The following is a 14,627-nucleotide window of genomic DNA, read 5'->3' on the forward strand; positions in this document are numbered from 1 at the left end:
AAGAAGGCCATCATTGACACCCTCAAGCAAGAGGGTAAGACCCAGAAAGAAATTTCTCAACAAATAGGCTGTTCCCAGAGTGCTGTATCAAGGCACCTCAATGGTAAGTCTGTTGGAAGGAAACAATGTGGCAGAAAACGCTGTACAACGAGAAGAGGTGACCGGACCCTGAGGAAGATTGTGGACTGAGTCTGGTGTGGAAACATCCAGAGCCACCGTGCACAGGCGTGTGCAGGAAATGGGCTACAGGTGCCGCATTCCCCAGGTAAAGCCACTTTTGAACCATAAACAGCGGCAGAAGCGCCTGACCTGGGCTACAGAGAAGCAGCACTGGACTGTTGCTAAGTGGTCCCAAGTTCTTTTTTCTGATGAAAGCAAATTTTGCATGTCATTCGGAAATCAAGGTGCCAGAGTCTGGAGGAAGACTGGGGAGAAGGAAATGCCAAAATGCCTGAAGTCCAGTGTCAAGTACCCACAGTCAGTGATGGTGTGGGGTGCCATGTCAGCTGCTGGTGTTGGTCCACTGTGTTTCATCAAGGGCAGGGTCAATGCAGCTAGCTATCAGGAGATTTTGGAGCACTTCATGCTTCCATCGGCTGAAATGCTTTATGGAGATGAAGATTTCATTTTCCAGCACGACCTGGCACCTGCTCACAGCGCCAAAACCACTGGTAAATGGTTTACTGACCATGGTATTACTGTGCTCAATTGGCCTGCCAACTCTCCTGACCTGAACCCCATAGAGAATCTGTGGGATATTGTGAAGAGAAAGTTGAGAGACGCAAGACCCAACACTCTGGATGAGCTTAAGGCCGCTATTGAAGCATCCTGGGCCTCCATAACATCTCAGCAGTGTCACAGGCTGATTGCCTCCATGCCACGCCGCATTGAAGCAGTTATTTCTGCCAAAGGATTCCCGACCAAGTATTGAGTGCATAACTGAACATTATTATTTGATGGTTTGTTTGTTTGTTATTAAAAAACACTTTTATTTGATTGGACGGGTGAAATATGCTAATTTATTGAGACAGGTTTTTTTGGGTTTTCAGGAGTTGTATGCCAAAATCATCAGTATTAAAACAATAAAAGACCTGACAAATTTCAGTTGGTGGATAATGAATCTATAATATATGAAAGTTTAATTGTAATCATTACATTATGGTAAATAATGAAATTTAACACTATATGCTAATTTTTTGAGAAGGACCTGTATGGAATAAATGGCACATTTTTTCACAGTCATCATATGATAGCGTGAGTGTAATAATCAGCTGACCGTGAGGCTTCACACTTGTGATTCTTGGTAATGATGTTCTGTCACGCTGTTGTATCATTGCTTGTGCTTGTGGTTTCCTCTTCTGTTAAGTCATTAAAAAAAAATCAATCCAGACTATTTTTTTTTAGTGACAGCTCTTTTAGGCAAATCTGAATGGCAACTCATAAGCACAGCATACAATTCCCACAGTGATTGTTCTCCATCCCTCTTGGATCTCTGAATGGCAGATTTCCCAAGTTAATAAGAATATAAGAATATTTAGAAATAAGAATATATTTTTTTTTTATCTTGAGAAAGGCACCAAAACGCCTTGGAACGATTTTGGAACACGAAAGACTTCTCATTTATGGCAGAGTAGCCCATTCAACGTGATATCGTCCTCCTCTACTGGATATAAGAACAATTCCATTGTCAACTGCATAGATGTACGTGGAAGGTCCAATAGCAAAGGTCCAAAATGGGCCGCCATAAGGACAAAAAAAATCAGGTTGACTAAATCACATTGTGGTGGAGACCGAGATACAGTCTAACCACTTAGACTCCATGGTCACTGCGCACCACCCCATCTAAGATGGGAGATCAGAGCTAACTCCAATCGAGGCAGTTGCTGGGGAATGTGAGTCGGCTTCATACAACTCCTGCCAACTTCTGCCGTACATATACGCCAGATGTTGGAAAATTTGAGTGGAAACCAGGCAAAGTGCGCAACCATTTGGTTCCAGTCCCCCTTGACTAATGGACAATATAGCAGCGGCGTAGTCTGCCACCATTGGCAGTACACCATTATATTTTAGTGGTTGTCTCAGAAGATACGTTGATGACCTTTCACTACGTTCTCCTGCCGAATGCTAGAACACGAGTGGTCCCAGGAAAAACATTTATGGCATATTGTACTAGGAAAGCATCATGCCACTTCCCTCACTCATTTTGGCCCAACTTTCTCCAGAAATTGTGCAATCTGCCCTTTGACTACAATGAGGCCTCTAGAACGAGAAAGGAACTGTGCCGACAGGAAACAAGATGGCACAACACTTTATTTTCCAAGACTACCACTGTTCTAGCGATGGTAGTGATACACCATCAATTTGCCCCTTTAAGATTCTGCTAGTATTTAACTTGTCCTATTAATAAGAAATACATTTAAAATATTGATAAAGAAGGTAATTAGTTGGCTAATTACAACCGGACACTACTTTCCAAATCCCAATAGCAGCAGTGAAAGTTACTCCCTCATGGCCATCACACCAGCGCAGTCTTGGCACACGTCAGTGACTGTCTTGATGAATAAGTCGTATCATTATTTTAATATGTTCTTTGATAAAGGATCCTATGTGCTGTAGTAAAAGGACGTACTGTATGCTTGCGGTAATAGCTTCCATTTTACTAGGGATGTAAATTTCTCCACAGTATACTCATGCATAACTGCTTCTGTAATGCCATGAGCTCTGAAGGCTCTAGTATAGGATTGTAACTTAAAAATGACAAAAGGGGTTGATCATTAATTAAATGGGTTTACCAATTTCAGGAAAGTAGACCCCAAAAGCTCTAAAATGCCTACAATAACAAATAACAAACATAACAAGTGCTCAGCCTCCTTGGGTCCAGCGCTGGCTCTCCGACGCTGCTCTGGTCTTGGTGTTTTGGCTGCAGCCGTGACGTCACATCACCTATTTTGCCAATCGCTGAGCTCAGGTAGTCAACACAAGTTGCTAAGCTCCATAATTAGCTACCGGAATGATGCACGTTGATGATGGGACGCCACATCAGCAGCCAAAGCCTCAAAACTAGAACAGATACAGGGCGCTGAACCTTGAGAAGGTGATTAACTGCTCTATTTGGTATTTTAGAGCATTTGGGGTTTATTTTCTTGAAAGTGGACAAACCCCGCAACAATTTCGGGCCTATCTGAAACCCGGAACACCAATCAACCTGCTGATAACTCCTAATGCAGTGGCTGGAAGTGAGTGATGTTTGGAGAGGAACACATCAGGCCCCTAAATTGTTGGCTGTGGATATTGTGATGTTCTGTTTTTACTCCTCCAAGACATTTATGAATTGATTCACAAATGGGTGTTACCAGCTGGGGATGTGTCCCTAAACGCTCTCATACTGTCCAATGAGTGCTTTGTTGAAGGAATTTAATCTTTACTAAGTCATGCATTTCAAGAGTTACGACAAGTACACTATATGAGCAATGAAAGTATGGTACTTTCTACCAGAAGAGCTGAGATGCCTTTCTTAAAGGGATTGTCCAGAACTTTAACATTGACAGCTTATGCTTGGTATAGGTCATCAATGTTTGACCGGTGGTGGTGCAACACCTGGCACCACCGATGATCAGCTGTTCCTGGTGAACACTACGGCCAGAACTGCTCAGTTGTGGAGCTACACAGCTCAATCAACTGTGTAGTGCCCGCAGCCGGGTACTACAGATACTCCCCCTACTCAAATCAATAGGGTGTGGATGTGTAGTACCCGGCCGTGGCCACTATTTCGTTGATGGAGTTCTGCTGTGCAGCTCCGCAACTGAGAACCTCTGGCCACCACAAACACCAGGAACAGCTGACCGGTGGGGGTACCAGGATTCACACCCCCACCGATCAGACATTGATGACCTATCCTAAGAACAGGTCATCAATGTTAAAGTCAACCCCTTTAAGTGTAATAAGGCACAAGTTATGAATACCTATAATTATTTGTCTCTCCAACATAGAAACGCAGCTTAGATAGTTTCGTATAACCGTATCACTTGATGTGCAACTTGGTGCAACCCTTATGGAAGATCCTAAAAGACTGGGTGAGGTTGATATTTCTCATCCACCTGGAATGTAAAGCGTCAGACTTGTCATCACACTCTCATACACGTCTGAATAATTTACGTTAATTGCAGCTCGAAATACTTGTGACGTGTCTCAGGCGAAAAAAGACTTCTTAAAGTATCATGTGCTGAGTAATGCAAAAAAATCCCCGGAATCAAATCCTTTCTTATAATAAAAATGAAGGCAGAGCGCAAAAGTCCCACATAAAAGACCTTTCTACATTTGTTAGTATATACGGACACTAATTGTCTTTATGATTGTAGCAGGGAGAATATATTGTATATTGCACACATTGCAGATTATAATTTGATCAGAAAGGAAGACTCAATGCAAAAATGGAAAATTGTGTGAACCTGTGGTGAGATGTCGGGGAGATCCATGTGAGATCAGCTATTACAAGCTTCGGTGGTGGTCTGATATAAAGCGTTTGAACGCTGCAAAGAACAGCTCCATTCAACGTGTAGCAGCTACTCCTGGATGCTGAAGAACAACAAATATCACTGATCGGTGGGAGTGTTCTTCAGCACCCGGCAGTGGCTGCTACACTTTGAATAGAACTATGCTCTTCAGCTCAGTTTAAAGTGTTCACAATGAGCATCCACCAGAGCTAATCATAGAATTTTAGAATCCTAGAATGTTAAGTTGGAAGGGACCTCCAGGGTCAACATGTCCAAACCCCCTGCTCAATGCAGGATCCACTAAACCATCTCAGACAGATGTCTGTCCAGCCTCTGTTTGAAGACTTCCATTGAAGCAGAACTCACCACCTCTCGGGGCAGCCTGTTCCACACAGAATCATAGAATAATAATAACAGCTGATCGGTAGGGGTTCCGGTTGGCAGACCACCACTGACCTCATATTGATGACTGATCAAACAGATCTACTGCTTTATCAGAAGTTTTGAAGAAAGAATGGCAACAAATATGGATGCTTAGGCATGTAATTAATGAAAATCATGTCTATTGTACAGAACGTTCTATTCCTGCACTTGTTTTGTTAACATTTAAAGGGATTATTTAATCAAAACATCCCTTTTTTATTCTCAATTAGCACATTTAGGAGTCATAGAGAAGTGCCTGCCACTCGGAACTAATCATTAGGCTACATTCAGACATCCGTGTAGTGCTATCCCTTTTTTTCTTGGACAGCACACTGACCCATAGAGTTTCATCACTCCATACACACATCAGTTGTAAGAAAAGATGCATGTCCCTGGTTCTTGAGACTCTGATCATGGCCCATTATCATCCATTTTGCAGAGCAGACTTGACCATTAAAGTCTATACAGATGGAACTAGAAAGACAGACTTTGAACTTCAGAGTTCCATCTGAGCTTTGTCCATTTTTAGCTGATCCATAGTTAAGAGTCAATGGATAAAAAAACGGATACTACTAAGGTGACACCTAAGAAAAATATTTGATCCATTACTCTTGGATGGTAACACTCACACACCTGTATGAACCTAGCCTATTGAAAAGCAACTAAATAGAAATGGTTCCAAGCCTAAAAATGGCTCCAACGTGGACCAAGTCCACATTCACATAAAGGAAATGTATGGTAGGCCGTAGCTTTTCTCAGGTGTTTCTGACGCACAGCAATGAGTTGTTATACCTGCAGGGCCAACGTCAATCTAAAAAGGCAAATGAGTGATTTGTAGGAATGTATGGTGGCATCTTCATGATCTTTGTTGTCTGAGAAGATACTTTCTACAAATTGAAACTGGACCTGGAAAATCTGGAAGAGACAAGCTACGCTTTGTAGTTTTTTGGGATTTGTGAGGTTCAAGATGGAGTATGTGCTGACCTTTCTTCTGGTCCCTTACTGCCTGCTGTTCCAAGCACTGGCAACCTTTGACCGGCAATATCAGCATTTGATAACCGTAGTCCAGGGAACAGTGAGATGTGGCAATGATCACTTCACACACAGGCTCCAGCATGCAAAGTTGTGACTCATAAAACATTCCTGCGAGGCGAATAATCAGAAGGCTGGACAGAAAAGTATTTAGAGGAAGCAGTCACTTCCGACTAACTCTTTATGTATTGGAAAATAGCCTGGTTAAAAGGACATGTAAGACACTCTGAAGGGTCTAGGAAGAAAAGCCACTTGTCTTCAACAAAGAGAAACTTTCTGATGGAAATGTACCTTAAAAGGTAGGAGGATCATTTTATTATATCTTTGGACGCTTCATGAACAGAACACACAAGGAAGCCAGATAGAATCTACGGAAAGGTGAAGGTAACAAAGACTACGCATCAAGAAATTAACAGAAGGACTGACTGTGAAAACAACCAACCAGTCAAAAGAAATGCACACTCTTGGCTTTTAATTTAACATTTAATAGAATCAGAACTTGTGATTTTTGTCTTTAAAAAGAAATAATTGAAAACATTTCCAGAAGAAACAATGTCCTCGAATAAATTCAGAAGAGCCTATTCTCTCCGAATCCCAAAATCTCCGAAACCCGCAACATTTCTGGACCCTTCTGGATTTTATGACCGACTTGATGACACAGAATTTCAAGATGACCATCAAGGCCAAAATGAAGTCTTAGGAAATAAGGACAATAACAGCTTCTCTTGGGAAATTCCTCTGATCACCGATGCACCAAAACTTCATTACTGCAGGAAGAAGTGGAGTTCTAAGAGTCTACGGTTACCCAAGTCACGACCGGCAGAAGTAGAACCCCCAACATGTCCAACAGAAGAGGCAACGCAAGTGGAAGAGGATACTTGTGATTCGATCCAAGAACCTGAAAGACCTAGTTCATCTGAAGGGAGGAGGTTGTCAGATGACGATGAGAGCCATAAGGAAACAGAAAATGAAGGACAGAGACAGAAGAGCAAAAAGATGAAACAGTACAAAAAGGTAAGAGGTTGTCACCACTCTGATACATGGGAAAAAATATTAATCAGACTAAGGGGTGCAGTTAACCGTATAAATCGGACCAAGATCGGACTGCAATGCTTGGACTATATGCAGCTGTGACGCTCAAGTCAGGAGTGCTGCCGGCCAGTCCAGGAATTACAGTCCGATCTCTGATTTATACGGCCATTTAACTGCACCCTAATCTCATGTTTTGCACTTTTCCCTTATTTTTTGTGCTTGACTACTGGAGGTTGCATATAGAAATATGGACACTCAATGGACACTCAACTTCAGCTGCAGACAAACAGTATAGGTACAACTTAAGTAATTCCGGCTCTGGGTTCAGCAAGGCTGTAGGGCAACAGAGTCCCAATGGGCTCCGCTTAGCTTTCCATTTTTCCTTCTTGCTATCGAAGTTATAGCTTTTTATTTTTTCAGTTGAGCTGTAGTCTTGGCTCAGTGGTTAGCACTGCAGCCTTGCAGCACTAGGGTCCTGGGTAGTGATGAGTGAGTGTACTCGTTACTCGGTTTTCCCCAAGCATGCTCAGGTGGTCTCCGAGTATTTTGGCATGCTCGGAGATTTAGTTTTCGTCGCTGCAGCTGCATGATTTGCGACTGCTAGACAGGCTGAGTACATGTGGGGATTCCCTAACAAACAGGCAACCCAACCCCCACATGTATTCAGGCTGTCTAGCAGTCGCAAATCATGCAGCTGCAGCAACGAAAACTAAATCTCCGAGCACGCCAAAATACTCGGAGACCACCCGAGCATGTTCAGGGAAACCCGAGTAACGAGTATACTCGCTCATCACTAGCCCTGGGTTCAAATCCCACCGAGATCAACATACTGTATGCAAGGAGTTTGCAGGTTCTCCCTGTGTTTGCATGGGTTTCCTCCGGGTTCCCCGGTTTCCTCCCACACTCCAAAGACATACTGATAGGGAATCTAGATTGTGAGCCCCAATGGAGACAGTGATGATAAGATAGCGTTATATAAGCAAAGCATAATAAATAAATATTACTTTCCAATCTCTTTTTATTCCTTTTTTTAGGAGGCGAAGTGACTAAAAAACAGCAATTCTGCCATTTAGATTTTTTTTCTTGTTGGTGTTCACTATATGGGACAAATGTTATAATATTTTATTAGTTTGCCTACTTACACACATGATAATACTAATATTTTTTTTAGATTTTATCTACAGAAACATATATAAAAAATACAGGAACATAAATAAAAGTTCAAAGCAAAAGGAGGTTTATTTGAACTTTTATATATATTTCTGCGTTTTTTTATATATATTTTTCTTTTTTTTTATTTTGTAGTCCCCCTAGGGGTCTTCCATTTGTGATTACTGGTATAATACACTGCAATTTCAGTGTACTGTAAAATTATTAATCTCTTATGAATAGGTGTACAAACATGGCAGACACGGATGCCATTAGAAGGCATCTGGCTGCTGTAACAATCCCATCAGCAACTCACAATCACATTGGGGGAAGGGATGGATGTTGGAAGAGACTCCCCCCATTTCCAACCTCCTAAATGCTGCTGTCACACATTACAACGGCATCTAGGGGGTTATACTGTTATACTTGGAGCTAGTTCTTGTTGCAGCCGTTAGACTCAGGTACCGGCTGCACAACACAGCGTGTACCTGCAATGTATGAAGCAGGCTCGGCTCCTGAGCCCGTTCAATACATGCAGTGCACATAGCGCTAGCTTCGAAAGTAAGTTTCTATTCAAAATGGCAAAGTTTCCAGACATCTAGGACACAACAGCACATTTATTTCTCCCCTACAGAAGGCTGTCAATTAAAAGATACATTTCTAAATCTAAACTAATATTATGTTATGTTGCCATGTATATGTGGCGCAGTAATTGCGGTTTATGACTATTTCACTTCTGCTTTTTTTATTATGTCCTCTTCCATTGAATCTATTTCCTAAGTTAATTGGTCGAATTGATATCACTTGATGCGTTTTCATCTTTGACCTCTGAGCTCGTTGCTACTAATCTGGAAGAAGCTCGATGACCCTTGAGCTCAAATAAAATTGATTTTTATTAAAACAATTTGCACTTTGTCCTATTAACTAATGAAACATTAACAAGGAAATGTCTCATTTCGCCCACATGTATTTAGCTCAAACATTTCAGGCTTGTGATCAAATAGATGTCATCAATTCATTACTCTACAAGTTATTGTCGGTAGCCCCCCGAACCCCCTTCATTATTGTAGTGTGAACACGGCCTTGGGGTTCTCCCCCATCTGTCACAATGGAGGAATATCAGAGCTGAAAGCACCCCACCCCTAACACTATGCTATCCTCATGATTGCGGTCCTCCTCATATGTCCAAGGCTGTTTTTACATAGAATGTGTCATCAGAAAATGGCCTCTTGTTTTATTCAGGTTTTCATGTGGAATGTATTTCAATTGTTCGCATCAATATGAATATTTAAAAATTATCAGAAATGTTACAATTGTCACACCAGCCACAATGTCTCACATCTCCTGTTCTGCAGAGAAGACATTTAATTATCACAGACAGGATTACAGTGAATTTCTATATGCAGCATATAGCAAAGGATCCGCCATTCACAATAGATGATATCACAGCTCACCTCCTCCTCCTCCTGTACAATGACTGATAACACCTCTATATACAGTAGATAACACAGGATCCACCATTCACAATAGGTGATGTCACAGCTCACCTCCTCCTCCTGTACAATGACTGATAACATCTCTATATACAGCAGATAACACAGGATCCACCATTCACAATAGGTGATGTCACAGCTCACCTCCTCCCCCTGTACAATGACCGATAACACCTCTATATAGGGGATAACATAGAATCCACTATTCACAATAGGTGATGTCACAGCTCACCTCCTCCTCCTGTACAATGACTGATAACACCTCTATATACAGTAGATAACACAGGATCCACCATTCACAATAGGTGATATCACAGCTCACCTCCTCCTCCTGTATAATGACTGATAACATCTCTATATACAGTAGATAACACAGAATCCACCATTCACAATAGCTGATGTCACAGCTCACCTCCTTTTCACAACATCTATCGAATAATATCCATCTATGAAGATGGGAATAACACTTTAAAGAGGACCTGTCACCATATCAAAAGTGTTCTGATTGTCCTCCTATTTCATTCTCACTGCTCCCCTGAGTATTATATTTTTTGTTTTTATTAAATTCTCCATACGGTTCAAGAGCTATGGGCCTTTTTATTTAGTTCCTATTTTTGTGTTATTCACCTTGGGGTCGTGGCTCACAGGATCATATGGGGGCGTGTCTTTAGACTGCTCTGCATTTTTAATTTGTAAGACACACCCCTTTGCAAAACGCCACAAAAATTGGCACTAAATGAAAAGGCTCATATCTCTGGAACCATATGGAGGATTTAAAAAAAAACAAAAAACGAAAAACTCAGTGGAACAGTAGAAATAAGCTAAGAGCAAAAACTGGCCACTTTTGACTTGATGCCAAATCCCCTTTAACTTGTTAATTAGCTAATCTTCCAATTAATCACTAACCCCCTTCTCTTTGAAAAAAGAAAGAGGAGTTTGTATAATACAGTAACCATCCCCGTCGCAGAACTATATATTTTTTCAAGAACGCCACACAGCGCATTCATACCATATACCGTATCTTGAGATCGATTTTTATGCATTTTTCCTAATAATTTTATTTATCTTATAAATCCCTAGACACATATATCAATCTAACAAAATATTTCATGCTACATAGTTGTCACCTTTATCATAACAGAAGCTTTGACCTATGTATCCAATGACGAGATGATACAATCAGCACATTCCTAAGTTCTGTATATATTTTTATTACTTTTGCAGACAATTGACCGGGCGTTCCGCCGAGGATGGGTCTCATTCATCTCTAACATCTACACTATGTCGCTCACAAGAACGTCCCAGGACGCCCCCCATCTGATTAAGGCTTGCTAAAGGCAGCCACCAATATCGATCAACATCAAAACGCCATGGGCACGGAAGGACTGAAACCTATACAGTCGTACAAATCTACAGGTTGTGTCCAAAAAGAGACTTCTGACCAGGAAACGCCCCAAAGGACAATGAACCACATGAAGAAGACACCAAAAATTCTGGCACTAACTTTTCCCATGGTCCCATGTACGATCATAAGGAAAGACCCCTTAACGATAACAATCAGCCACCAATCTAAGATAATCAGTGAGTTACGGGTTCAAAAATCAAAACGGGGATCCATGGTGGCACGTGCAACGTACATGAGTCTGGACCGAAGTACGCAAGTCTCCCGACACCGATGCGAAGACCCCCCCGACCATGTACATTGCTAAACCTATGAAAACTATTCTCTTGCAGTTATTAGATTTCCAAAGCTGGAATCGTTCATAACGAATTTGCAATTCTACAGAGTAATTTATTTCTTCAATTATTGTATTGTCATTGATTTATTAAAATGTGCCGTCTTAACTTTGTAATTTAATTTAATATAAAGTTGTAAATGATTAAATGTGTAATTTTATTCTGCTATAAACTGTATCATAGATATGGAATTCATGTAATTTAATTTAAATGAGAACTTTTTTCTTTTTTTTTTAGAATTAATATAGTATGCAGTGGTATATTATTATTATTTTTTTGAATTTTTTTAGAATTAATGTAGTATACAGTGGTCTATTATTATTTTTTTTAGAATTAATATAGTATACAGTGGTATATTATTTTAAGGGTACACCATTGAATATGTAATTTTATGAAGAAAAAAAAAAAAGAAGTATGTCTTTGTGAGGACTGAAAATGAAGTTTAGGTTGTGGTAGGACTATAGTCTGGGACGTGGTAAAAGTCCCGATAGTAGAGTGTAAGGCAACGTTTATGCTTCCGAAATGTTCGGACCTGAGCATATCAGGCTGTTGAGTTCGGGTCAGCATATCCACAATGGCTCTGAATATCGCAGTCCATCGGACACTTGAAAGATGCTCCACAATACAGTACATAGGACGGCATCATCATCCTGTATAACACCACTAATCGGCAGTTTTCTGTGTGAGCTGTGCATAGACAGAAAGCTGTATACACTGTGCATAGGCAGAAATGTAAATTAGCAATGTTCCCACATAAGAGCATGCCGCCTTAGTATTATTCTAGTGATATTTGCACTACTGCAACTTTACTGATGTCCTTGACTGGTAGCATGGGTGAATAAGAAAAAGAATGGAGTACGCCGATATCAGGTATTGTGAGGGATCATTCTGAGCTAAAAACAGGTCTAGTCACCCCACATGGGCAGTGAAGGACACATCAGCACTGAAATTAGCTTTGAAGAATCGACCTCTGTAACATTCAGTCTCATTATAGTATCTGGATTGTTACTGAAAAGTTTTGGGTTTTTTTCAGCATTGTATGAAAATTACTTTCGATGTAATATGAGAACGTGCTGAATGTGCAAAATAAAGATTATCATTTAAAACCACCTTTGTTTTTTATTTTATTTTTTTTTTGGGGGGGGTGGGATTGAAATGTAGTTGCTTAGTTTAAAGGGAATATGTTTGCTTGGGAATATTGTGCAAATATATATGGGGGTCAAAAAACCCCGCTCTATCAGAAATAGCAGCAAAAGTTTGCTAAATACCATTAGATCAAACATTTCATTAAAATCAATACTTTATCGAAAAAAACTTTAAAGGGGTTCTCCAGAGAAAACAAGTCATCATCTATCCACAGGATGGACATCAACTTATTGATCGGTGGAGTTGGGACCCGCAAAGATCGGCAGAACGGGGAACATTTTTCGGCTTAGTGTACGTTGCTCGGCCGTTGCTCCATTTATTCCCTATGTCGCTGAACTCAGCTTTTTCAGGTTGCCCAATAGAGAATTAATGGAGAGGGCGGTCAGGAATTTGCCCTGTGGCGCCAATTTGTAAGTTCCCCGCTGAGAATAAAAGTTTCCTGGGACTCTCACCAATCAGCAAGTTACCACCTAACCTGAGGATTGGTGATCATTTCTTTTCCCTGGACTAGACAACTCCTTTAAAATATTACCAACAACACCAAAGTATTACAGTATGCAAATAAAGTGAGGACAGTCCCGCACAGCTGAATATGCATCCAGAACTGGAAAATTAGGCAAAATATCAAAATATTAGGCACTAGGTGAAATCCAACAGCAGGTATTATAATTGATGGCCCAGTAGGGTCCATGGCATGATACAATAGCCTTGATGTATAGTTTACTAATGCCCCTATCCTAGGGATACCCTAATCAAAGATGCTGAGACCCAGCCTAACTCGGTGGCTGGCAGCCTAATAATGGCTATGATAATGGCTCCCCAGCTTTCCGTTAAGCAACCCTATTAAATCTCCAAGGGTATAATTAGCCAAGCATGCCAATGTATGCGTCAGAGCAATCATCAGAGAAAGTGCCATTGACAATCATAGGGCATTGGGTAACAAAAAAATCAATTGTGACCTCCATCTATAATAATAGAATTCACAAACTGGTCCCTATGAAAGAGGTTGTCCATCTTCTCAATCCCTGAGTTTAATAATAACACATACCTCCTTTGGTTCAGTATTAGCGCTGGTTCTCCCAGGGATGGCATAACATTATGTCATGCAATCCCAGCTGCCAATTTGCGCTAGCTTCACTCTCCCCCCCTCAAACAAATCACATACATCTGGAGGAAGTAAGAGAACGGCAGCTCTGTTTCCGGCACCACCTAGCCTCGATTCACATTTTGTCGTCACAATGTGTTGTTTGTGTTGCCCCATTCGGTCACTTGAAGGGGGTGGGTGCATGTCATGACTTCATAACATAAGAATGTGCGTTGAGGCCTGGCTGACACTGGTAAGGAGGAGATCAATGCCGGAGAGGGGCTTTGGAAGCCAGCAAAGGACTGGCAGGGAGCTACGGTGGCCTGGTTGGGTAGATGGGTGAATTTCACAAATTGCCAAGATTCAAATTAGCTAGAATCGGCAAATTTCTGAAAATTCGATTAGCTTGCAATTGCCTCACTCATATTTAGTCTTATGTAATTAAGGCCAGCTTGACTCACTATTCATTCGAGATGATAGTTTTGGCACTGAACCCCTGTGATCACCAGAAGACCATTTTTTTCCACGGTGAACAAGGTTTATTTTTGCAAGGTCTTATTTTGAGACTCCATCCAAATTATTAATCTAGTCTCTCACCTTCAAACCATTTCCTGCTATTCTATATACATTTCATAAAACTGGACGCCATCTTCAATATGTGGTCTTTCAAAGAAAAGCACTGTACAGGTGGATCACCGTTTTTTCACTCTGTTACATATCATAAAATCATATTTGTTTTAGAAGCTGCTGCCTGACATTGAGCTTTTCTTGCTTCCTTCTAATTAGTAGGCTTCGGTACGACTCTTATTTTCTTATTCCCAGAAGCACTCAATTTATAGAGTTGCAATATTGATATTACGGTCATCTATGTAAACTCGATGTCTGTGGTATTGTCCATTCTAGAAGGAACATGGTTTCGCTTCATGGTGGCCTTGGTAAGTTGGACGTAGTGTGGCTTGAAATTTAAGTAACCTGAGGGTCTCTTGTATCTTATACCCCATAAATGTAATAAAAACTAATTTTACTGAACTTTATTAC

At 40.9% G+C, this 14,627-nt stretch overlaps 1 protein-coding gene across 1 annotated transcript; it reads left to right on the forward strand.

The window, feature by feature from the left end:
- Positions 1-6,015: 6,015 nt before the first annotated feature.
- LOC143806617 (uncharacterized) lies at positions 6,016-12,468 on the forward strand. Its single transcript, XM_077287358.1, has 2 exons — positions 6,016-6,962; positions 10,847-12,468. The coding sequence occupies exons 1-2, from the start codon at positions 6,501-6,503 to the stop codon at positions 10,955-10,957; spliced, it is 573 nt and encodes a 190-aa protein (XP_077143473.1). The 5' UTR covers positions 6,016-6,500; the 3' UTR covers positions 10,958-12,468.
- Positions 12,469-14,627: the final 2,159 nt, after the last annotated feature.

This window comes from Ranitomeya variabilis, chromosome 2 (assembly GCF_051348905.1).
Source record: "Ranitomeya variabilis isolate aRanVar5 chromosome 2, aRanVar5.hap1, whole genome shotgun sequence".
Taxonomy (NCBI): Eukaryota; Metazoa; Chordata; class Amphibia; order Anura; family Dendrobatidae; genus Ranitomeya; species Ranitomeya variabilis.

What these genes read in the sequence shown, in the direction of transcription:
- LOC143806617 (XM_077287358.1), top strand. Translation starts at nt 6,501, where the DNA reads ATGTCCTCGAATAAATTCAGAAGAGCCTATTCTCTCCGAATCCCAAAA. An exon ending in AGATGAAACAGTACAAAAAG is followed by an intron (nt 6,963 to 10,846) that starts GTAAGAGGTTGT and finishes TTACTTTTGCAG; the next exon opens with ACAATTGACCGGGCGTTCCG.